The sequence below is a fragment of the Lygodium microphyllum genome, chromosome 15 (genome assembly GCF_053477565.2).
Source record: "Lygodium microphyllum isolate KBCC chromosome 15, Lygodium_microphyllum_v1.1.10, whole genome shotgun sequence".
Classification (NCBI taxonomy): Eukaryota; Viridiplantae; Streptophyta; class Polypodiopsida; order Schizaeales; family Lygodiaceae; genus Lygodium; species Lygodium microphyllum.
This window is the reverse complement of record NC_141149.1, coordinates 110,523,720-110,550,325: the sequence shown is the minus strand read 5'-3', so window position 1 is coordinate 110,550,325 and position 26,606 is coordinate 110,523,720. Positions and strand designations below refer to the sequence as shown.

General features: G+C 41.4%; 1 protein-coding gene across 5 annotated transcripts in view; it reads left to right on the top strand.

Moving 5' to 3' along the window:
• Positions 1–4,200: 4,200 nt before the first annotated feature.
• The window catches only part of LOC148024910 (basal transcription factor complex subunit-like protein), a 43,864-nt gene continuing 21,458 nt past the window's right edge, over positions 4,201–26,606 (top strand). Inside the window, exons 1-7 of one of the 5 annotated variants that reach the window (XM_087694581.1) lie at positions 4,201–4,285; positions 4,358–4,413; positions 4,500–4,615; positions 5,322–5,598; positions 5,800–5,846; positions 6,358–6,410; positions 6,491–6,536. In XM_087694581.1, coding sequence (XP_087550707.1) covers positions 4,392–4,413; positions 4,500–4,615; positions 5,322–5,598; positions 5,800–5,846; positions 6,358–6,410; positions 6,491–6,536 — 561 coding nt within the window. In that variant the 5' untranslated portion in view covers positions 4,201–4,285; positions 4,358–4,391. Of the gene's footprint in view, positions 4,414–4,474; positions 4,616–5,321; positions 5,599–5,799; positions 5,847–6,357; positions 6,411–6,490; positions 6,537–26,606 lie in introns of those variants that run through there. The other 4 variants (XM_087694583.1, XM_087694580.1, XM_087694582.1 and 1 more) reach the window with 4 other exon arrangements.

Here is a 26,606-nt window from a genome sequence, read left to right as displayed (position 1 = left end):
AATACATGGTGGATGCATATTGTTGTATTGAGCAATGCAGGCTTGCATGATTTTGTCAAAATCAGCAAAAGTTGTATGCAAAACTTTACCTGGGTTTGAATGACATAGTTTGTGGTGTTGCTGACAATGCTGATGCTCATGTTGTTGGGTGAATGTTGGTAAGAGAATTGTTCTTCCTTCCTCTTTCACTAGTGGCCCAAGGTTCATGCATCAATTGTATCAGGATGCAATGGGAATTGTGTGCAAAGGGGAAGCGAGATCTTTTTATAACTGTTACATGCAACTTGAATGGGCCAAAGATTTGACTTGCACTAGCACATGATCAATCATCCCATGATCACCCTTGGATATACTTATTAATAGAAAATTATTTGGTAGCAAAGCTGGATATGTTAGTGTTATAAAGTTCCAAAAGAGGGGGTTGCCCCACTCTCATACATTGTTGATTTTGGATGAGCCATTCAAGCCTTCCACAACAGAGCATTATGATGAGATAGTTTGCACAGAGCTACTAGACAAACAAAGATTCCTAGCATTACATGCGAGACATTTGTTAGATGTAACATACATGGTCCATATGGGCCATTTAATTCATGCAATCCATGTATGCGTGAGGGAAAGTGTACAAAGAGTTACCCCAAAAAAATAATTAGCAAGATTGTTGTGAATGATATTTGTTATCTTGTTCATAGAAGATGAGATGATGGTAAAAGTCTTGACATTAGGGGTAGTGTCATTGATAATCATTGGATTGTACCTTGCAATTCGTACCTTTCAAAGAGATATAATATACACATAAATGTTGAGATATATTCCACCATAGCAGTTGTGAAGTATCTTTTACAAATATATTTACAAAGGCCATGACAGAGCTATAGTTAGACTTGCATCTGTGAGACCAAAATGTGGCGATACAAATGTGGTGGTTCAAATGGTTGATGAGATCAATAGATAGCTTGATGCTCGTTATATCTTTGCCTCTTTGAGGCATATTTGTGTATTTTGGAGTATCGCTTGCACAGTGAGAAACTTGATGTTCAAAGGTGACAAAACACTATGGTTTTTGATGATGGCGACAATGTGCAGGATATGGTTGCTATAATGTTGGGAAGACCACTAGACTTATGGAGTAGTTTTCCTACAATCCAGTAGTATTCAAAAGCAAGGACGTTGTTGTACCAGGATCTTGGAATGTGAGTAGAAGGGTGTGGACAAAAAGGAAAAAGGGTAATACCATTGGTCAGATGTATTTTGTCTCTCCAACATGTGGTGAGTGGTGTAGTGATGGGTATGTTGAAGAGATGATGAGTGGTTTCAATGTTTGCAAGAAACCTCGAACATGCAGTTGGGAGTGCAATTGAGGAATTTATTTGTGGAGATATTGGTGTTTTGCGAACCATGCTCTCTAGGAGTGTTGTGGGAGATATTTGAGGAGTCTCTTACGGAGGATATTGCTAGAAGATTCAAGATTGGTGGCATGCAAGGTGATTGCCTAAGGATAGAGGTAAGAAATGTGGCATTGAAATATCTGAAATCACTCTTGAGATAGCATGGTCAAGACTCTATCCAATTACCCTAGGATGCCTAAAATACAAATGCAAGGTGAGGTGTTGGAAAAAAATCCTATTATTCTTGAGGAGTTTGAATATGATCAATGTGAGGAGGCACAGACTGTTGAATGATGAAATCAAAACTAAATAATGGACATGCTACTCCACTTCATGCTATTCTTGATGCCTTGGATGCTAGTGAGGGCCACCTCTTCTTCCTTGGATGGGTGGGCCAGGGGGATTAGGGAAGACATTTGTTTACAAATGTGTTTTGGTAACATTGCGTGCAAGCAGTCAACATTTGGCTTTGGCAACTGCATCATTAGGGATTGCCACATTGCTATTACCAAATGGTCAGATAGCCCTCTCAAGATTTAAGATACCATTGCAATTGGAGGGAAACTCTACATGTAATATACATGTGTAGAGTGATATGGCAAGCCTATTGAAAGACATGCCTCAAATTATGGGACGAGGCTCCCATGATGCATTATTATGCTTTTGAGGCCCTTGATAATAGTTTCCAAGATATCATGTCATGCAATCAACCATTTGGTGAGAAGATTGTGTTGTTTTTGGGGGTGATTTTAGATAAAATTTGCATGTTGTGATCAAGGGAGGTTTTAGATAAATTTTGTGTGTTGTGATCAAGGGAGGTCATGAGTGCATGCATGATCAAGTAGCATTCTTTGTAGAAAGGGCGATTCTTGCTCCAAGGAATGTGGAAGTTTAACATTTGAATTTGGAAGCTCTACATTTGATGCCAGGAGATGTGAGATAGTATTACAGTGCTGATAGTATAGTTGATACAAATGATACATCGTTTCTTTACTCAATACAATATTTGAATTCTCTTGATCTAGGTGTAGGATTTCCACCTCATTTATTGCTCTTGAAGGTTAATACACCTATTATTCTACTCTAAAACTTGAATCCTACACGAGAGTTGTATAATGGAATGAGGTTGATATGCAAGGCTTTTAGTAGCAAGGTTTTGGAAGCTGAGATCATTATATGTACAAACATTGGTGCAAGGGTATTCATTCCAAGGATAACCTTTATTCCCACAACACTGCACTTTCTCTTCTCTATGAGGTAGTGACGGTTTCCTATGCAATTGGCATTCGCAATGACAATTAACAAGGCTCAAGGATAGACATTGAATTTAGTGAGCTCTATCTTAAAAGACCTGTCGGGCAGTTGTACATGGCATTTTCATGGGTGAAGTCCTCTACTAGCCTAAAAGTCTTGCTACCTGACAACAATCTCTATGGGTTCCATTATTAATATTGTGTACAAGGAAGTTTTGCAAGGAGTTTGATTGCATTAAGCTACTTGCAATGTGGGTCCTACTTGATTGTTTTGAACATTATTTCTCTTCATTAATTCATCTTATGTATGCTTGTTTAAAAATTTTACTTTTCTTCTATAGGGAAATGAGGACACTAGTGTTTGGTTTACTATTGCGCATCTAAAACGCACATGATATCACAAGATAAAATTTTGCCTTTGGTGAAAGAGTCTAGAATGCGTAGACCTCTTGTGCAAGTAGTTGAGAGTCTTTAGAATCTTCCATTTGTTCGAACATAGGAAGGCCTATTTATAGAGATTGTTTATGAGGGATACATGCAGTGCTACTATGTGGCACCCCCTGTTTGTAGAGCCACATTATGTATCGATCACACTCGAGTAGGATTCCTCCTTCGTGGCAACGATCAGGGTGTCATGACCTGTGTTACTTGGTTGTGCTGCATCAATTGAATATGGATATCAACCAAGGTATTTCTTTACCTTTGATTAGATTGCTTTTGTTGTTTTGTGCGTTCCTGTGATATATTGTTGCTAATGTTCTATTGTGTTGTTGCAGCACTTCTCATGTTTTCTATGGAAGTGAAGTCCACTTCCAATGCTTCGACTGTAATTACGTTGTTTTGTGCGTTCCTGTGATATATTGTTGCTAATGTTCTATTGTGTTGTTGCAGCACTTCTCATGTTTTCTATGGAAGTGAAGTCCACTTCCAATGCTTCGACTGTAATTACGTCACCCATGCATGTGCAGATGTAGATACTTGCCATCTTTGATGGCAATGCTTGCAAAAGAAGACTATTTGAAGAGTAGATGATATACTTTTGGATGTGCAAGTGTCTTACAAATGTCGCTGATTTTATTTCCCTCTTGCAAAAGTGCACTTTTAAAGTATGTGTACAGAATGGTGCTATTGATTTGAGACACTTTTGCGATTTCGGATAGCGTGCAAGTTGCTCGGTATATAGAATGGATTGATTATGGTTTCAAATGGTCGATATACTTGGCTTTTTAGTAATTCTTGCAAATAGTTTATGGTGGTTTGATAGTTTATCTTTTGTTGGTTTTATGTGTGGATTATCTGACATAAGCTTGAAGTGCTTTGGCTGCTCTCTCCAACATGCGTTGTGTTGTTGTGAGAAGTAATATGAGAGAGAGAGAGAGAGAGAGAGAGAGAGAGAGAGAGAGAGAGAGAGAGAGAGGACTTACAACATCATGTTGCATGCTCCCTTGAGACCTTCTCTTACACGTGCCCTAGCATTTTGTGCTAGGAGATAATTAACATCCGCGCTTGCGTAGGAACTAGCACGGAGCATTCCTTTCAAAATTTTAAAAAAGATAGAAGATAGAGCTAGAGAATATATCGCTCAATGTACGATGTACAAACCAAGCGGTTATAAAATTGGCTACTATGGTGCAACCACAATAAGTATACCTTGCAAATTATGCTCTTAAAGTGTTTTGACGAGTTATTCGAAAGGTTAATTAGAAACAATTGCAGATCTTTTGATCGTCACTGAGCATCCGTCGGGATCATGGCGACTGATCAAGGCCAAGGTATACACGATTCTCTTGTGCATGTTGCTGGTTGTCTGTTTCTGCATAGCTCTGTAAGGTCATGGCCCTTGCTTTCCATCATGCAGACGATGTGAGCCTAGTGGTGGTGCTGCTTGATGTAAATCCTTACTTTTGGGGGAGAAGAGCAGCATCAATGACAGGTTCTAGCAGTGGTTTCACATTCAGCGAATTCATGAAGCAGGTAATTCCATTCCAATCATAGATAATTCTGCTTCTACTGAAATCTGAAGTCTAATGGCCTTTGAAAGGGCATTTGAAGCGCCAATTGACTCATCAAGGAAAACATACACTCTTTTTGTAGCTGATCATTCACCCCAAAATGGATTCTTTGTGATGATTGTTTGAATGAAAGCAATGCAAGTTGTTTTGCCTTCCTTTTAACGTCCTTGACAGGGCTGCACTAGTCAGGTCTGTAAAAATAGGCATTCTTCTATGAGCCATTGCTTGTCACTTCAACCACAGGTTTTGATATAATGCTCAATTATGAGGTTTCAGCATTGTAGGTAAGGCCTTTAAGCTTCTTCTTTGAATACATTTAATAGAGCATATGCAAAGGATGTAGGCTGCTGAATGGTCTTCATTGGACAGAATTGAGGCTTTTAGTTCTGCAGTGTGTGCCATGCTGCCATTCCCCATGCAGCTTATCTCAGTTTGGATGGACTGTTGTTTGGACATATGTTTGAGCATAATCAAAGGTGCAGCTTATCTCAGTTTGGATGGACTGTTGTTTGGACATATGTTTGAGGATAATCAAAGGTCCTCAGGGTTTAAGTTGTGGATATTTTGAGGAAAATTTCGGTCCTCAAGGTTTAAACTTGGATTTTGTGGATGTTTGAGGATAATCAAGATCCTCAGGGTTCAAAATTTGGATTTTGTGGATGTTGCAGGTTGCTCTATTTTTAAACTGCATTTTACTGCTTAACAACCTCAACCAGGTTGTTGTTATAGCTTCTGGTGCTCGATCCTGCAACTTTATTTTCAACTCGCATGATGGTGGTGGGGAAGGGAGTAAGCACAAGAAACAGCACGTCAATCCATCATCAAGGATCTTAAAGCAAGTAACCAGGTTCTTAGAAAGGGAAGATGTTTCAGCTAATGATGTGGACAATGAAGCTTTCAGTGATCATTCCCTTTTGTCAGGCTCTCTCTCCATGGCATTGTGCTGTATCCTGTCTTTATTTCATGATTACAAGCATTTTACAAAGCCTTGATTAGATTCCATTCGTATCCAATCATGCGAGTATGGAAGGTCCCAAATTAAGCTTGATATATGTTTATATCTGTGAACATGTAGATGCATCCTCATGCAGACTTGGGGACTGTAAAGTACATCCAATCTCATAAGCTTCTCCATAACTTGAACAGACATCCAGAGAACTTTGAAGGCTGGTCCACCTCATCCTCAACCTAGGGTAAGTAAACATAGACAGAGTGTTATGAGTAGTTATGGTTCAGTTATGCATAGTTTTGAAGTGCACATTTTAACTTCAAAGACATTATAAGGATACACTTGAGTCTTGCTGTAGTATATCTTCTAATATTCTAAGATTGCTATTTACTGCCCTGTGCATGGGTACCACCTAGTGTTTCTGGCAAAATCATCTTATTGTCCCATCAAAAGCCATGAACAAGACTTTATTCAATTAAGGGGATGAAAAATTAGGGCCTAATTCTGCATGCTGGATTTGAGGCTTGAGCTGTCTCTGAGGTGATGCTATTCAAAACTAGGGGGGAAGTTCAGCATCACGTACATGGAGTTTTTGGGGCAGCTTGAGTAGCAAGCTGCTCCAATATAAATGGTTCTTTAACTTATGCAGAACTGAAAACAGAATTAGTACCTGATGGGTAACTTGCTCATTGATCAATAGTTTTGGTTCAATTTCTCCTTGGATTCACTTCTTTGGTCAAAGCTTTCATTTCTAGTGTTTGATCGTGCAGATTTTGTGTCTACAAGGTAAATCTGATGCTCCTCAACAGTATGTATCAGAATTATGATGCTATTTTCATTAGTCTTTCACATGAGTACAACATTTCTAAAAGATCCTTTTTCTCACAGATATGTGGCTGTTATGAATGCAGTGTTCTCAGCTCAACGCTCTATGGTAAGTTTATTTGTGGTGTGTCAATTCGTTTTTATTGTTTCTATAAACAATCCTACTTGTCACAACTCACATAACACTTAGTACTTTCTAGACTTTGCTTCACACATGCATTTGTACCTATTCTTAGACACTTTCAAACCCTATAAACCCTTCAGTTTGATGCAATAATTGAAGACTCCTCTTGGAAAGAAAAATGACCTAGTTATTTCTTGTGATTTTGTAGTACATTTGATAACGAAGGTAAAGGCCTTGATTTTCATGCAATAAAATATTGTGTCCATAGTGACATGCAATGGGTGAGCTGGGCTTAGGCATGTCCCAAACTAGGGGGATCTCCTTTGTCCTGCCCTTGACAGAAGATGTTGGAAATGGGGGTGGCTAGGGTGTGTTCACATGGTTCACAGTCTTTTTTGGGGTGACAATGTGCTGAATGTACGATATCAATGCACAATAGGTGCTATGTCGAGGGAGGACACAACACACATCAAAAGCATTCAGAAAAAAGTGAATATGTATGGTGGTCAATCTTATGAAGAGAGAGGTAATTACACAGACTGTTGAATTGATCTTTAAAAGAGTGTATGAGTCAATACATGTGAAACATCCCCCTAGGATCCAACCTGCATATGAAGGACACAAGCTGTATCCAGGATAAAGAACATAAAGGGAATGGGCATTAGACTTACTTCCCACTCTTGACCTTGGTGGTGATTCAATACTGTTGGCAAGTGCTAGAAGTTAATTTGGAGGTATTGTGGACTTTTTTCTAGATTACCAGGAAGATTTGTAGCATGCCTTACCATAGATTTGAGTTTAGAGGCAGTGGTTAGTAATATCGTGAGCTCCTCAAGCACGACTTGAAGCTGTCACCCTTGCCCATATGAGTTGCTGTTGCTTTGCCCTTGCTTGTTTTTGCCACCCTTGTAACCTCACACCTTGGCCCACACTTTGCGCAACTTGCAACCTTGCCCCACACTCTATATTGCCTACTTGTACTACTATTCCACTCTAGCTCCTTCCCTGCCCCCTTGCTCGAGCTTGCTACATTGCACCATGCACCACCCTACTCCAAAAATGCACCAAGTGTAACTAATGAACATATACAAATGCTTGCTTTGAGACATGGACTAGAAAGGCAGGGAAATTTTAGAAGTGCATACTCTGTGCCCTTGGAACATCAAGCTATGTCTCAACATGTGGGACACCTAGGATACTTTGGTAGTGGATCTGTGTTTCATGCTATGACTGGTCATGTTATTGGTTCTGTAAACTTTTAGCATGCATAATACAAATGTATTTGGCTCTTGGCGAGCAATGCATGGATGCTTGAACAAATATATCTTGGTATGGCAGCTTGTGTGCAAAGTCCCATGTATTATCACATTGGTATGAGATCTAGCAACTGAAATGTTTGGCAATGTTCATGGAGTTCCTGGTATGTTTGGTACCTATGGAATTGGGGCTGGTCCACAAGAAATCATGTTTAATACTGGTTAGGGTGGCATGGCAACAAAATTTGCAGCCACCCGTTTATAGTAACTTCGCCCCCAAAGGGCAAAGCAAAAGACTTTACAAAAGGGAGCAAACTTGTGAAGTTTAATATTTTCATTGGTATGTGGCTCCTTCATCGACTCTTGACCCCTTAGATTGATTCAAATGGTGGTTTGATGTTAGGGAGGGAAGCTGACTTCTTCCATGGCATGGTTGGGCCAGACTAGTGCTTGGGGTTGTGCCTATGCAAGTTGTAGCATTTCTTGATCTCTTGTATTGTGACACCTATTCTTCTTTGGTGCATGACGTGGCATGGAGCGGAGATATCCATGTCATATATGTTGGGTTTTCCCTTACGCCTCACTTCAGCCTACGCTCACATAGGAGTGTCAGTGATCAGTAGGACATTGGGGCACTTTTTACTCTTGATACGAGAGGTCTTTTCCTCGAGACTTATTGTTTTATTTCGTATGTGCCTATGTCACACACTTACGGGCACTTATCGTGTTCCGGTGTGAACACCCCCCTACAACCCTAATGTTTAAGGGTTGTACCTCGTACTTTCAGATTACACTCTTTTAGTCTATTGCATTGGGTGTCGTGCTTCACTCTCCACATTGTCTACTACACTTTGAGCTGAGCTTCGATTCTCTCTTCATCTCACATTTGGTATCAGAGCTGAGTTTAGCTCAGCTGTCACGAGGACGTGAAAATTTGATGCTTTTCTTACGTTTAATTGACATTTGATTAAAGGATTAATCAAATGTGCAATTAAAAGATGCACATGTGTTGCACATGTGGGGTGCAAGCTACTTTTTCATAGTTGAAGGCCGAAGGACCCTGTGAAAAAGATGGGTGTCAAAGGCAAAGGTTGTAACAAGTTACACTTGTTAGATTCTAGGTGAATTTTGGTGTCAGTTTGTCTCTAGGACCATTAATTGGCCATTAAGTGTCAGTGGTGACACTAGGGACTAGGCATTAATTAATGGATTAATGCTTGTCCAAGGGTCAATTAATGCATGGGACCACTTTGGGTTGCAAATGGCCTAGCCAATTAATTTTTGGATGGGCAAGCTCAATTTTCTTGGCATGGATTAAGGGCTGAATTAATTAATTCTGAAAATTAATTAAATGACTGAAAATTGCTGAAAATGGATTAAGAAAGTTGCCACTTGGCAAAACTTTCCCATGCAAGTGGGGGAAAGGCTAAATAGTGCTGAAGGGAGAGGGAAATCTCGTTTTTTCATTTTGGAGCTGTTGGAAAGAGGTGTTGGACTGTTGCTGCCAGCTTTTGGTGCCATTTCCCAGCCATTGGAGACCATTTTGGTGGTGGAGATTGCATATTCTTGACCTTGGGAAGCTGACAATTGCTGCTGATGCACTTTCTTCTGAAGATCACAGTCTCTGATGCTCCTATTGTTGTTGGTGCATCCGTTTAGGACTGGTACAGCAGGGCAGCTACTGATTTTGATCAGTTCTTTGCGACAGATCTCAGAATTTTCTCTCTCTACAGCATTCTCTCATCTCCTTCAGCCTATGCTCAGCCATTCTCAGCAATTCTCAGCCATTCGGAGGAGATCTCAGCCATTTTTGGTGGGCTGATCTGTAATTTCTGCAGTAAACTCTAATTTACAGCAGAAATTAGGGTTTAGCAGTAACATTGGGATCCGTGCTAGAGATTGAAGGCTCAAGGGACTGAAATCAACAGCTGATAATTGAAGATTATCAAGGGATTTCAGGAGCCAGCCCATCCTGAATTGATTTGGGGCAGCATTTGGCCAGCCAAGGGTCAAATTGGAGAAGAAGTCCTGGGTGAATCAAGGGGCAAATGACCCAAAAGGCTTTCTGGTCATTTATGACAGCAAGAGCAATTGGTTAGCAGGAGGAGGTTGAAGAATCTCAAGTTGTACTCCTTCCAATTGAATGAAGCTAAAGAAATACTGCAAGGGGCGCCCGTTTTGGGGCCAACAGGGAGTCTACTGTCCAAGAATGTTATGGTAAAGTGTGTATTTCATTTTATGTGCATTTATTTATTGCTGTAATTAACTCTTAAATCAGGTTATCACCACCCATTCCAAGAAGGAAGGCTGGTTTCATCAGCTTAGCTCTGCTCAGTTCAACTCTGTTCAGCATTTAGGAGTGCCTGCAAGCTCTAGAGGTATGCAACTCCACTTGCTCTACTCTCAGCACCTACAGAGTGCCGTCCTGTGGTGCTCTTTTTGGAGCCTCCTAGCCAGTGCCAGCAGTCCTGTGCCCACTTTGTCCGCTTAGACTGCTTGCGCCGCCAATCAACCAGTCAGCTCGCTCGCTAGCTTTCCCGTACTGCAGTGATCTTGTGCCGCTTGTACGCTTAGGAGCCCGCCAGCTCGCTTGGAAGCACCGCTGTCTGGTCCTAGCCCTCCCCCACTTGGGCCGTCTTCACACCCTTTGCGCTGCCCTAGTCTGCCTGCGCAGCTTGTCTCCCATGGTGCCTGCCGTCTCCTGCTCTCATCCGCTTGTGCAGCGCCGCTGTTTGGTCCTAGCCCTCCGCCACCTAGTCCTTGCCGTCTTCACACCCTCTGCGCTGCCCTAGTTTGCCTGCGCAGCTTGTCTCCTGCGGAGCTCGCTGTCTCCTGCTCCTGTCCGCCTGTGCAGCGCCGCCTAAGCTTATACCTGCGCCGCCGCACCCTGTGGTCTGCACTGCATCTGCTACCACCAGCTCGATTGGTTATACTGATGTATTTTTTTAAAAATTTATCTTTTTTACTCCAGATTCATCTCGTGAAGACGGGCTTTTGCCCAACAGGTATAGCGGTCTAGATACTTGTCTGGGACACGTTGGATGCAAATTTATCAGAAATTTTGGGGCTTTTGAGTTATTTGGAGACATTGGCACGTGTATTGCAATCTCAGTCAGAGATAGACTGTTTTGGACAATTTTAGGGTTTTTGCTTATACAGTGTTGCTGATTTGAATGCACCTTGGATTGCGTGCCTAACATACAGTTTTGATAGAGTGTACCTCAGTGTACTAATTGCAGCAAACTTTGCTGAATTTTTGAAAATTTTAAGATTTCCAGGTTAGTCCAGCTTGGACATTGCTCTTTTGCTTCTTTTGGCATTGATTATCATGGCAAATTAGGGAGGTGATGTCTTTACCCATGTATCCAAAGAGGACAGATTGGATGGTAACAATTAGTCACTTTGGTCCTTCATGATGAAGAATGTGCTTGTTGCGAAAGATCTTTGGGACTATGTCAGTGGAGAAGAAGTTAGGCTCGGAGTTGTGGCTCCAGCTACTCCTCCAGGAGGACGTGGACAACGGGCACCTCAGCTTGTTCAGCCTGTCTCACTTCAGCCACTTCCACAAAGATCAGCAGCTCAAAAAGCATGGGATACATGGGATGCACAAGCTTTGTCGTTGATTGCATTGGCAGTTCAGCGGTCCATCATCCCCCATATTCGTTCAGCAGCTTCTTCACGTGAAGCTTGGCTAACATTGGAGCAGATGTTTGCTGGTAAGAATGAGACCCGCGTCTCTTTCTTAAAGAAAGAGCTTGAGACATTGAAGATGGATGAGGGTGAATCTATGCAGGATCACTTGAACAAAATTCAGGACTTGCATGAGTAACTAATGAATGTTGATGAGTACTATTCAGATGCACATATGATATCTAGTACATTGAACTCATTACCTCCTTCATACTTGGCTTTTCATATTGCCTTAAACCTCACCATGAGAATTGCCGCACAGCAGATTACTTTTCTTCAGTTAGTAAGTTTGCTTCTAGAAGAGGAGCAAACAAGAAGAAATAGTGGTATGGATGTCATAGCCTCTTAGCATGCTTTTATGGCTAGACAGAAGGGCAAAGGCAGCCAAGTAAAGAATGCTCCGCAGAGCTCTGGGACTTTTGGCACCTCACAGGGAAGTAAAAAACAAGGGGGCACGCAAGCCAAAAAGGGCAAATGCCATTATTGCAAGAAGCCAGGCCACTATATCACTGAGTGTAGAAAGCACAACGCTAAGGAGAAGGAGTCAGGAATGTCTGTTTCTGATGCTCCTTTCACTGCTATTGAATCCGCGTCCTTTGTTGCAGACAGGGACGATTGCTTTTACACATGCAGTTATGACACTTCTTGGGCTGATCAAGCATTAGCTCTACTGAGGATGCATACACTTGGTTTTTTGACAGTGGTGCTTCTAGACACATCACATCTCGCATAGATTTATTTGCTTCTATTGGCGTAGCTCCAATTGGAAAGTTTGTACAGTGTGCCAATAATGCATCATACACTGTTAGAGGTATTGGGGAGATTGTGCTCACAGCCATTGATGGCTTTATTATCCGCCTACAGGATGCTTTGTTTGTGCCCGGTATAAAGAAGAATCTGCTCTCTATTTCTTCTTTGGCACGTTGTGGATTACAGGTCCCATTTGATGATGATAGATGCATGGTGAGAGACAAGGAACACATGCCTTTGGTCTTGATTGGCACTTTATGTCATGGGTTATGTGAGTTTGGATGCTCTTTCAATTGATCAGTCAACGTACTTGGCATCCACTCTTACTCCTGCTATGATACAGACAGAGTTATGGCATGCTCGGATGGGGCATGTGAACTTTGGTAGCTTGATGCTCTTACAATGTACACAGATGCTAAATGGATTACCTCTTCCGGAGAGACTTCCTGAGCACTTGTGCGAAGGATGTATTTTGGGAAAAATGCATTGGTTTTCGTTTCCTCGTGATGTTGCTTTTAGAGCCACATCTAGGTTACAGTTAGTGCATTCAGATGTATGTGGGCCTATGCAGACAAAGTCATTGGGAGGATGTTACTATTTTGTGACTTTTATTGATGACTTTACTTGATTCTGCTAGGTCTATTCTTTGGCAAAAAAGTTAGAAGTATATAATGCATTCTTGGCTTTTGTTACACTTGTTGAAAACCAATCTGGCTGTAAAATAAAGACTCTCCGTTCTGACGGAGGGGGGAATATATGTCCTCTATGCTGAATTCGTTTTCGAAGCAAAAGGGCATTGTTCGTCAGCTCACTACTGCTTATACTCCATAGCAGAATGGGATTGCAGAGAGGAAGAATTGGTCACTCATGAAGATGGCGAGATGCATATTGAAAGCAAAGAGCTTGCCTCACAGTTTTTGGATGGAAGCTGTTATGTGTGCTTGCCATGTTTTGAATAGATGCCCCACCAAAGCATTAAAGAAACCTTTGAGGCTTGGAACAGCCGGAAACCTTCTGTTGGACACTTTCGTACCTTTGGGTGTCTTGCATATGCACACATTCCTCAGGTACTCAGAAAAAAGTTGGATAACAAGGTTGTCAAATGCATTTTTGTGGGATATAGTAGTGAAAGCAAAGGCTACAGACTCTATGATCCTGTCTCTAAAAAGGTGTTTGTTAGCAGGGATGTACTATTTGATGAAAAATCAGAATTGTCCCTTGTTGGTTTTGACACATATGAGGCTGCCCGTGATGTATTTGAAGGGCTGCTATCCATTTCATTTGGTGATTCAGCTGGAGTTTCAGCAAGTGAACTTAATGTTCAGGCAGTTGCTCCATTGGAAAATGCAGAAAATCTGCCATTGGTTGATCTGAATGTTCAGCAAAGTGCTGAAACTGAAATTCAGTAAGAGCTTATGCACAGTCAGGAGGCAAGACAAATACCTAGATAGTATTTATAGACTATGAAATATAGCCATTTGGATGCATCCATGGCTGGTCGTACTAGAAGGCAAGCTCGTATGCATGATACTGCACATACCATGGAGTTTGTTATGGCAGCAAACATAGTTGATGATGAGGAGTCTGAATGTTTTGAGGATGCACAACAAAGTGTGCATTGGATGGTAGCAATGCAAGCTGAATTGGATTCTATCACTAAGAATCAAACATGGGATTTAGTGTCTTTGCCCTTGGGAAGAAAGCCATTGGAACAAAATGGGTCTACAAGCTGAAACAGAATGCAGATGGTGTAAACGCCCCGAACAATGTAGTATGCTTAACAATTATGATATTCGCTTGTTTTCGAGATTTAATATAAAAGAGAATGAACACTTAAAGCTGAAAATGAAAATTACTCACAAAATTACAGCCATGAAAATGTAAAAGTAATGGAGACAAGATTGAGGGTTGAAGATGGCCCCCCCCCCCCCCCCCCCCTCCCCGAAGTAATGTATTTCTGCTCAACCCAATCAACCTGAGAGTGAGGAGAAGTAATTCTCACTCTCAAGATCATGCAAAGATGTACAAACACACATGCATTATCTATTATGCAATGATAAGAACTGATTTCTTAACAGTATGAGAGAAGAAAGAGGGAAAATCAGCCTTTCCTCATCGTTGATCAGCAGTACATGGATAGGGCTTGCTTCTTGTTGCTAAAATGGAAGAAAGAGCTCGAGAAGGAGGTGCTATAATGAATTTATAGGCTTGCTGTCCTGTAAAACAGCAGTGATAGAAGAGGGAATATGGAGGAATTTGATAATGGAGAAGTGGGGGATGATGATGGGGATGGATGGGGCCAGTTTCTGGCTATCTGTGGGTGCTGTACATGAGTTTACAGCAAAGAGAAATGATGCTGAATGAAGAAAAACGAGCTCTTATTTATAGGAGAGGGAAGAGCTAGTACAAAAGGGGAAAGTGAAGTAGCACAAGACAAGTGTCCAACCACATGTCATGAGATGTGACAAGTGGTGGGACACTTGGAAACTTGTGTGACAAGTGTCTTGACACTTGTCTCTTCTCTATGTCCTTCCTTTTTGGACTGAATACTGTCAAGAATAGAAACAATCAAATTTAGTAAGCATAGTCAGAGTACAGAATTTACTATTTTTAGAATGATATCCCTATTTTTTAGGACTAGCATTTTTAGGCTAATTCGAGGCTCCTAAAATTTAGGGACCTCCTAAAATTTAGGGACCCCTCCCCCCCCCCCCCCCCCCCCCCCCCTCCCCAATATGGGTGTCATATGAAAGCTTTTTCCGTGTACATCGCAAAAACGGTATCAGAATCTTCATGTGACTTTCCTATGCAAAGAAATGTGCATTTCAAGCTTTCAGCCCACACATGCATATTGTACAAGCATTTCATGATTATGCCATCTTGTTGATTGTAATTGTCTGTTTTGGCGGATCTAGCCCACAAAGGCATCAATCTTTTCTGTGTGCAAGTCTAACCCTGATATGCGTGAGTTTTGGTCACAGGCGCCCAATCGGGCCATATAGGTGGAAGTGTGAACTATCTTTTCTCTAACCCACCGCGTGGGTCCACCATAACCTATGACCACTCATCAGTGGCCAGCTCCAATGCACTTTTCTTTATATCTAATTAGTGCAAGGAAACAAATTTAATAAATCATTATATAGACAAATTAACGAAAAAGGATACAAATTCTGTTTCTATAGAGTTGTAACAGTCCTCTGGCTTTTATTCAGCTATCCTCAGCTGAAAAGCTTCTTGATATGGCTGAAGAATGTCTGGGTAATCCTTCATGAATTTTTCATCTACCCACTGTGCATATGTTGTGGGTAGATTCTTGAATTTTAGTAAGAATTTTCGTGTCACAAGGCCACTTCTCGTGGTTCGATCCTTGTGAAACAAAATCTGTTCAGGTTCCAAGAGTTGCTCTGTTTCTTCAACTTTTGGGGGATCTTCAGTAATGGGTTCCTTTGGTTTTGGTCCTAAGGTTTTAGCAAACTTACATGAAAAGCATTGTGTATTTTCCAATGAGCAGGAAGCTCAAGTCGATAAGAAACTTCATTTATTTTCTCAATCACTTTGAAGGGTCCAAAGTATCTACTGGAGAGCTTTGGAAAAGATGAATTTTGACCGGAACCTTGTTTGAGCCTGCTTTTATCAAACTTTAGCAAGACATATTGACCTTTTTCAAAAGCCAAAGGTCTTCTTCGTTTATCTGCTTGCTTCTTTTGTCGCTCTTGGGCAACTTTGATAGTGGCTCAAACTTGATCCATTGCTGTTTTTAAATCTGAAGCAAACTCATCAGCAGCAAAAATCTTATCTTTAGTGCGAATAATTGGAGGAGGAATCACTTTACCCTGTACTATTTCATTTGGAGCTTTCCCTGTGGATGAGTGCATTGTATTGTTGTAAGCAAACTCCAATAATGGAAGATATTTCTTCCATTGTGACTTATGTTCACTAACATAAGCTTTCAACATATCCAAAAGAGTGAGATTCATCACCTCTGTTTGGCCGTCAGTTTGAGGATGAAAAGCTTGTTAGATATGATCAATGCCCCACCCTCATTAGGTGCTACCAATGATCCATGGTGCTCAAAGTTGTAAGGCCCCCATTATGAGGAGAAGCCAAATGTGAGCCCGGACATTGGTTGAGTCCTGACTTGTATATCAGATGAGGTCTATGTAACCGGATGGCAAAAAGGTGACGGTTGTGGGTCTAATCTTTGGGTTAGACGGAGTGGTTAAGCTGGTAGCAACTCGAGGTACATTGCATCGAGTTGTGGGGTCCGATGGTAAAGGGAATATTCCCTGGCCGACTAGTGGAGGCTTATATGGTAGGTCGGTCAGGCCAACCTCTCGGCCTTCGCAGGCTATAAAAGCTAAATCCCTTCACAGCCATTGATCACTCATCTTTCACCCAGTCAGAGTTGTTGTTCCAGCTAGCCTTAAGCTCTTCACCTATCTTCTGGCTAGATCGCCATCTAAGCTTCACACAGTGGAAGCGCACGGGTGGACAGAGCCATCTTTGTATCAGTTGTTTGGAGTTAAAGAATTTACTGATTCTCCTCTTATTTGTTGTGTACTCTCGATCTCTTTCTCAGATTTTGTTCGCTACGCCGTGTAATATTTTACAAAGCTGAGGAGAACTTTAAAGTGGTTCCCAAATTCTCAAATAAAGCACGCCAAAAGTTACTTGTGAATTTGGAGTCTCTATCTGGAATGATCTCAGAAGGCATACCATGTAATCTGAAGATATGTTGAATGAAAAGTCTTGCAGCTTGTGCGAATTTCAATGTTTTATGACATGGAATAAAATGTGATTGCTTGCTGAATCGATCAATTATGACCCAAATCATATCATGACCTTGAGGTGTTCTTGGAATACCTAAGATGAAATCCATTGTGATAGATTCCCATGGATCTTTGGGCACTGGAAGAGGTTGCAACAATCCTGGAGTCTTCTGCCTATCATACTTGGATTTTTGGCATACTAGACAAGCCTCAATGAAGTTATGTGTATCTCTTCGTAATTTTGGCCAATAAAAGTAGTGCTCAATTGCACTTAGAGTGGCTGCCCTCCCTCTATGCCCTGCATAAGGGGGTTCATGACTTTCTTTAAGCACCTTTTGTCGAACAGGAAGAGTGACACAAAGGCGATTGTTCATGAGAAGGTAACCGTCTTTGATGGAATAATCTAGATGAGAACCTCCTTGCTGTAAATTTGACCAAATTGCTGCAAAATCAGTATCTTCATTATAAGTATTCTTCATCGTTTGAAAATCTTCATGATGAGCCACTGTAATAGTTGCAATGCGAGGCACTCTAGAAAGTGCATCAGCAACTTTGTTTCCTTGGAGTGTACATAATTTGAAAATGAAACATAGACAAGAAATTTTCCCATCTTGCATGTTTCTCCTACAAATGCTTTTGAGTCTTGAAATACTTCAAGCTCTGATGATCAGTTTCAATAAGGAATTCATTGCCTAAAAGATAATGTTTCCATATCTTCAAAGCATGAACCACTGCTAAGAGCTCCTTTTCATAAATGTCATACCTTTTCTCCACATCATTTAGACGATGGCTTTCAAAGGCTACGGCATGGCCTTCTTGATTTAGCACTGCACCAATACAATCAGCGCAAGCATCTGCTTCCACCACAAATGGTTTTACCAAATTTGGAATGATAAGAACAGGTCCAGAAGTAAGAGCTGTTTTCAGCCTTGTGAAGGCTGCCTTCTCTTTTTCCTTCCATTGGAAAGAGGTCTTCTTCTTTGTAAGGTCATGAAGTGGAGAAGCCATATGTGCAAAATGCTTGATGAAGCGACGGTAATAAGAGCATAAGCCAAGAAACGATCGCACCTCATGTACATCATGAAGATGAGGCCATTCTTGGATTATCTTGATCTTTTCAGGATCCATCTGAATCCCTTCAGAAGAGATGACATGCCCAAGGTAATTTATTTTATGCATGAAAAATTCACTATTTTTACCATTTACCAAGGGTTGATTTTGTTGAAGTAATTGTAGAACAATCTCCAAGTGCTGATGATGCTCCTCTTCATTCTTGTTAAAGACAAGAATATCATCAAAGAAAGTACCGACATATTGTCGATGCTCTCTAAAGATGCGCTCCATCATTCGATTAAAGGTGGTTGGTGCATTGGTTAATCGGAAAGGACCCACCAAGAATTCATAAAGACCGTATGAAGTGCGGAAAGCAGTTTTGTATACATCTTGTGGTATTACCCTAATTTGATGATAACCACTCTTTAGATCAATGCGGCTGAAAACCTTTGAGCCTCCTAGACGATCCAATATTTTGTTGAGGGCTCGATAATCAATGCACATCCTGAATGTGCCATCTTTCTTTTGAACAAGAAGAACTAATGAACAAAATGGTGAGCTACTTGGCCTAATTAGCCCACGGTTGAGTAGGTCTTCAACTTACTTTCTGATTTCTTCTTATTGAGGACGGCTCACACGGTATGGTGCTATATTAGGAGGAGAACTACTCGGAATAATATCAATATGATGGTCTTCTGGCCTTTCTGGGGGAAGCTGATAAGGAAGATCTTCCGAAAAACAATCTTTATACTTTTCCAAGAGCTGAAGTCGCTCTTGGTTTTCAGCATTCATATTATCATAGGTATGGTGTCTCCAGAAACTCCAGCTTGGATCTCGTACTTCTTGCCTTTGTTGGTGAGTTCTACCTTCTTTTTCTGAGAGAAGATGGTTGAATCTACTCTATGATTCCAGGGCATGCCAAGAATCGCATCGCAACCATCAAGGTCTCCGATACAGAAGGTATCTTCGTCACTGTAGCCTTGAATTTGAAACTTGAGCTTGCCAATGTAGGGTGTCACAGTCTTCACTGTGTCACCTTCATCAGCATTTAAAGCTTGGCAAACTTCTGCCGGAGTGTCCATCTCTTCATTCTTTAATCCAAGCGCTTTAGCTAATTGCAAGGAAACGACATTTTCATTCGCCCCAAGATCTATCAAGAATAGTGCTTGCTTACCTTGCAACTGTCCCCAAGCTTTTAATAATTTGCGCATCTCTGGAGTGTGAGTTGTGTTTGCAACTACATCACTGATAGCATTGATTTTCAGTGGCGACTTAGGCTTGTTGTCAGAAACCTTGCTTTGTTCTTTGTTTGGACATTGCTTCGCTATGTGGCCTGTTTGTCCACATTTAAAGCACTTCCCTTCTTTCATGAAGCGCTGCTTTTCTTCTTCGGAAAGTTGCTTTGCTTGTGGGTATAGATTGGAGCGAAATTGAGGAGCATTAGGAGGTGCATAGGGCTTTATCTTCTTTTGATTTGATGGCTACTTTTGCCACTGTTTTTGTCCTTCATTTGGGGCTGGATACTCCTCATCATTAGCTACTCTCTTCTTATCATTCTTTTGGAATGATTTGCTGCCATTGTGCTCCATTTCCCATGTCTCAACATGGTCAATGAGTTCCCTGAGACTAGAACAATGATAATGATTAAGAGCAGTACGAAGTTTAAAATGCAAACCTCCTTGAAACTTCCTAAGCTTTTCCGAACTGTTGATCTTCTTGAAATATTGGATCTTCAAAAGTAGCTCCCAAAATCTCTTGGTATAGTCACCAAGTGACTCATTTTTCCTTTGCTAAAGCCGATCCCATTCCATTTTTACATTTCTTTTGAAATGAACAGGAAAAAATTGGCTTTGTATCATGCGAACAAAGGACCGCCATGATTTTGGGGCAGCATGATCATATTCCAACCCCGTCCACCAAGTATGGGCTAAGTCGGTCAAATGTAAAGCTGCAAACTTAATCTTTTCTTTTTCTTTATACTTGTCACGACCATACAAAATTTGAAATTGACGAATAAACTTCAGAAGAAGATCAGGATTTCGGGAACCATCATACATACTGAACTTGATCTTCTTTTCAAGTTGAGATAGTGACTTAGTCTTCTTCTTCTTCTTATGCCTTCGTCCATGCCCGGATCTTGAGGTTGAAGATGATGAAGTGCTTGATGGAGATGAGGGTGAAGAATGTCGATGCCTTTGACGATGATGAGGTCTTCCACGAGAAGGGTGTGACTCTTCGTCACTAGAAGAGGGTCCATCAGAGTAGGTGCCAGATGACTTTGAAGAAGAGGATGAGCTTCAACGCGATCTCTTTCTTTGTCTTGAAGTAGAATGGGACTGCCTCTTAGAAGTAGTTGGACTTATTGATCGGCTCCTTTCATTGGTATGGCTTTGTCTCCTTGAAGCAGATGGGCTTCTTTCCTTGAATTCTTTGGGATTCTCAACTTTTTCTAGTTTGAGAAGTTGCTCACGAATTTGCTGATTCTCCTCTCTAAGACTTTGAATGGCTTGAAGGATAGCACTGGACTGATCCATTGAGACTCTAAGAAAAATATGCTCAAGCACTCAATGCAAGGGCTGAAAACAAACAAACTTATAATTGTAAGCACTACCGGTGTTGGGGTGAGGACCGAGCCAAAGCTCTGATACCACTGTAAACGCCCCGAACAACGTAGTATGCTTAACAATTATGATATTCGCTTGTTTTCGAGATTTAATATAAAAGAGAATGAACACTTAAAGCTGAAAATGAAAATTACTCACAAAATTACAGCCATGAAAATGTAAAAGTAATGGAGACAAGATTATTGAGCGTTGAAGATGGGCAACCCACACACCCCCTTTCCCTCCCCCCCCGGCTCCCTCCCCGAAGGAATGTATTTCTGCTCAACCCAAGTCTCTTAGGGAAGAGCTCAGTTACAATCAACCTGAGAGTGAGGAGAAGTAATTCTCACTCTCACAAGATCATGCAAAGATGTACAAACACACATGCATTATCTATTATGCAATGATAAGAACTGATTTCTTAACAGTATGAGAGAAGAAAGAGGGAAAATCAGCCTTTCCTCATCGTTGATCAGCAGTACATGGATAGGGCTTGCTTCTTGTTACTAAAATGGAAGAAAGAGCTCGAGAAGGAGGTGCTGTAATGAATTTACAGGCTTGCTGTCCTGTAAAACAGCAGTGATAGAAGAGGGAATATGGAGGAATTTGATAATGGAGAAGTGGGGGATGATGATGGTGATGGATGGGGCTAGTTTCTGGCTATCTGTGGGTGCTGTACATGAGTTTACAGCAAAGAGAAATGATGCTGAATGAAGAAAAACGAGCTCTTATTTATAGGAGAGAGAAGAGCTAGTATAAAAGGGGAAAGTGGAGTAGCACAAGACAAGTGTCCAGCCACATGTCATGAGATGTGACAAGTGGTGGGACACTTGGAAACTTGTGTGATGTGTCTTGATACTTCTCTTCTCTATGGCCTTCCTTTTTGGACAGAATACTGTCAAGAATAGAAACAACCAAATTTAGTAAGCACAGTCAGAGTACAAAATTTACTATTTTTAGAATGACATCCCTATTTTTTAGGACTAGCATTTTTAGGCTAATTCGAGGCTCCTAAAATTTAGGGACCTCCTAAGATTGAGGGCCCCTCCCCCCCTCCCCCCAATATGGGTGTCATATGAAAGCTTTTTCCGTGTACATCGCAAAAACGGTATCAGAATCTTCATGTGACTTTCCTATGCAAAGAAATGTGCATTTCAAGCTTTCAGCCCACACATGCACATTGTACAAGCATTTCATGATCATGCCATCTTGTTGATTGTAACTGTCTGTCTTGGCGGATCTAGCCCACACTTCAAGGCATCAATCTTTTCTGTGTGCGAGTCTAACCCTGATATGCGTGAGTTCTAGTCACAGGCGCCCAATCGGGCCGTATAGGTGGAAGTGTGAACTATCTTTTCTCTAACCCACCGCGTGGGTCCACCATAACTTGTGACCACTCATCAGTGGCCAGCTCCAATGCACTTTTCTTTATATCTAATTAGTGCAAATGAAACAAAATTTAATAAATCATTATATAGACAAATTAATGAAAAAGGATACAAATTTTGTTTCTATAGAGTTGTGACAGATGGATCCATTGACAAATATAAGACAAGGCTTGTAGCTAAAGGCTATGCACAGAAGAAAGGCATTGACTATGAGGAGACATTTGCTCCTATCTCTCGAATGACGACCATCACGTCTATGATTGCTCTGGCTGCCCATTATGGATAGACTGTGCATCAATTAGATATTAAAACTACATTTTTACATGGGGAACTTCATGAGGAAGTATATGCATAGCGGCCCATTGGTTTTGTAGTTGAGGGATCCAAACATGTGGTTTGCAAGCTGAAAAAGGCTTTATATGGTTTAAAACAAGTTCCTAGAGCTTGGTATGCAAAGATTGATGCCTTTTCGCTCAGCCAAGGATTTATAAACAGCTCATCTGAGTCTACCCTTTACGTATGTAAAGAGGGGAGATCCATGCTGATCATTTGTCTATATGTTGATAATCTTTTACTTACAGGGACTCATGTTGATCAGATTTCAGCATTTAAACAAAATTTGCAGCAAACTTTTGAAATGTCAGACTTGGGGTCTTTGCATTATTACTTGGGCATTTAGTTCATACATGATGCTAGAGGTATTGGTTTATCACAGTCAAGATACATTGGTAAACTTCTTGAGAAGTTTGGCTTACAGGATTGCAAGCCAGTCTGTACACCGATGGAACCTGGACTAAGGCTGTCATTACATGATGACAATGATTTGTTTGATATACACACATATGCTCCAGCAGTTGGATGTCTTATTTACCTATGCGGACATACCGTTTGCAGTTTCAGCCTTGAGCAGATATATGCATCAGCCATGCATGTCACATTGGTAAGCTGTTAAGCATGTCTTTCGTTACTTGCAGGGTACTAGATCTCTTGGATTGCTTTATGCCAAGGGGGGACCGCTGCAGTTACATGCTTACAGTGATTTTGATTGGGCTGGTGATTATGATTCACATCACTCCTGTAGTGGCAATTGTTTCTTTCTTGGGTCATCTTGCATATCTTGGCTAAGCAAGAAACAATCCATTGTTGCCACATCGTCATGTGAAGCTGAATATAAGGCAGCTTTACTACCACAATTGAATGCGTATGGATTAGACGCTTGCTAGCTGATCTGGATGTATCTATTATGGAGCCTACTCCTTTGTTCACTGACAGTCAGAGTGCCATTGCAATGGCACGGAACCCAGTGTTTCATGTACGCACGAAACACATTGAGATACATTATCACTTTGTCATAGAAGAGGCTACATGTAGGTGATATTAACCTTGTCTATTGTCCTACCACTAGTAATGTGGCGGACATCTTCACCAAAGCTCTTCCTCATGACAAATTTGAAGCATTTTGCAATGCTTTAAATTTGATTTCCTTTGGTAACGGATGATCCTTGTACTTTTGATTACTCTTCACTCCAAGGGGGTTTGTTGGGTTTTCCCTTACGCCTCACTTCAGCCTACGCTCACATAGGAGTGTTGGTGATCGGTAGGACATTGGGGCACTTTTTACTCTCGGTACGAGAGATTTTTTCCCCTAGACTGTCTTTTTTCATATGTGCCTATGTCACACACTCACGGGCACTTATCGTGTTCGGATGTGAACACCCCCCTTTTAGGGTTGTACCTTGTATTTTCAGATTACTCTTTCAGTCTATTACATTGGATGTTGTGCTTCACTCTCCACACTGTCTACTGCACTCTGAGCTGAGCTTCGATTCTCTCTCCATCTCACAATATAGTAGTGGAGTGACACTTCTCACATATTCCCAAGCCAGAGAGGGATGAGTGTGAGAGGGAAATAGTCAGGCATGTTGATGCTTGCTACAATTCATATAATGTGTTGGATCCTGAGGGAGGCTTTCTATGTGTGTTGATATAGTTTGGTGGTTGCTGGTTTGACTTTCACACACAACTCGATTCAGACTCATAATGTCTCAGGCACCTTCTTCTTCAAATCCTATGATGCCCTATCAGGCTTCTCCATCATTGGAGGCTTTGAGAAGTCATTATGTCTCGAGGAGGAGGTAGACACACCTTTATCTTTACTATCTTCTTTTTCTCATTTTGGTCATCTTACAGATGAAGAGTTTGATGAGTACTTGTTCATCATGTACAATTCGGTTTACACTCCTCCAATGAGTGCTACTACTCTGTTTAGACTGATTGGTGAGACTGGCCATCTCTTTGATCTTGGGTGGAGGGACCATGATAGTTGGCATGTCTGGCGACCCGTCTTCTTTATCTCCACGAGGCCTTGTGTTAGGTTTGTATAACCCTTTTGAGTTGTATGAGCCAAAACTCTCTCCTATTTTTTCTTTTGTTGTGCAAGATTTGAATGATTTTCAGTATATTAACTTTAATAGAGGAGGCTCTCGAAGTAGATACCCTTCATCAGGTATATATCTACCATCTATTTCATTTGAGCAAGTAAACCACACTTCTCAACTCCCTCCCATCCCACCACTATCTTCCTCACATTCTAATCTACTCACATCTTTATTCTAAAATCTTGGATTCCATTCCATTCCGCTCAAAGCACACTAGGGGTTGGATCTTCTATCTCTGCTTCGAACAGTTTCTCTTTCTTCGTTCCACCATCTATCTACCCTCCATTCCCTCCACCTCTTGGTGTATCATTAGGGGGAATTCCACCCTTTAACACTATACCTTTCACCTATCCCCACTTTACTACATCCTTTCACTTTGGGACGATTGTGATAGGTATCCCTCTCACTATCCCTGGATACTCTCGATCCCCTCTATTGACCCTACCCCCATTACACCTTCTCCATCTCCTACTACTACCACTCTTGTTGCAATGACCAAAATTGCCTTCACGGATAAGACTCGTTTTAACAGATCGAATTTCACTTGGTTGAGCTTCATGCAACAAGTGCTTGAATCTCAGGGAGTTTAGGACCTCGTCATTGGTACCAAGCCTATGCTGGTATCAATGGTCGAATTTCACCATTTGGTTGAGCTTCATGCAACAAGTGCTTGAATCTTAGGGAGTTTGGGACCTTGTCATTGGCATGGGCGGCTAGCTCACTTTGATCACATTCGTCAATGGAGAGCCTACAATGCCATAGCCAATGTTGAGTTAATGGAGGGTTTGCTTCCTAAATTCCACTCTCAATTACAATGTTTTCCCCTCGTATCTGAGCGTTGGAGTCATCTCATTGATCACTATGTGGCTTGACATTACACTTGACGCATCAATCTCAATTTTGAGCTTCAGGAGTTTTCCATTAAGGAAGGGGATGGTTTGAAAGTCAAGTTGGCCGAATATCGGCGGTTACTCGCTGAGTTTGCTAATATTGGCTCCCCAAAGTTAGACGATGATCAAGTTACGTTCTTCTTAAATAAGTTGCTCGACAAATACTTCCACTTTATTCAGTATATTATCTCACTACCTAGATTTTCAACCTTCTATGAGTTTGAGTGCCAGTTCTTGTGTTACGTGAGGTTGCACGATTAAGTCCACAAGAAGTGCTCCACACACATCCATTTAGAGGGGTGAGGGTTCTTTGTCTCTTCCTTGGGAGGGAAAATGACGAGTGGCAAGAACTTGCAAGATGCGAAGGCAAGCCAAAACAAGGGTGACACCACTTCTTTTGACAGAACTAAAGAAACACGATCCCTTTGGCAATAAATTCCTAAGAAAAATAGGTTTTGCACACATTGCTAGAGGTCAGGACATGTGGATAAGGAGTGGCGTACCAAGGCCTGATGTCTTTCTCCTAGAAAACCACCGCAGACTATTGCGAGATTGGCTAGTCCAGTGGGGCAACACCTCCCGCTATTGCACCGTCTATTCCATCTGCCCTAGCGGCTACTGGATATGTGGCACGCGGATAGTCTCAATAGCCTATCTCCTTCACTACTCTTGAAGGATTGGCTGATTGGTTTGCTAGTGGCTCATCTATTGTACTTTCTGCATCCATTCCTAGGACATTCATTGTACCTTCTAGGACCACTTCCCTACCTTGCCGTACGCGATGGTGGCCACACACATGCTTTTTGGAGCATCGCACTACTCACCTCTGTACTTGTAGATTTTTTCCTCTCTTTTGTAGGGTTTTGTATTTTAGTATAGGGCTAACATGCAGGCTTGCATCAATGCTTTCTAAGCTGGAGAGGAGATGTGTGCTGTTCCTTTCATGGTTCCATTTGCTTGGAGTTTAGCTCTTCTACTAGTATGGAGGCTTCTTGTTCCGCAGTGGATTGTGTAGTATCTTTCTTGATGCTATCATGGCGGTACTTCTATCCTTGCTCTTCTAGTAGGGGTGCTTCATCATCTTTATCCACATGGTTCTCGGCACCACACGAAGACCGACATCTTCAGGCTCCTCTTTCTTCTTCGACATCGACATCGACATCGACATCGACATCGACATCGACATCCCGGTTGAGAGAGGCTTCCTACCCTTGGTAT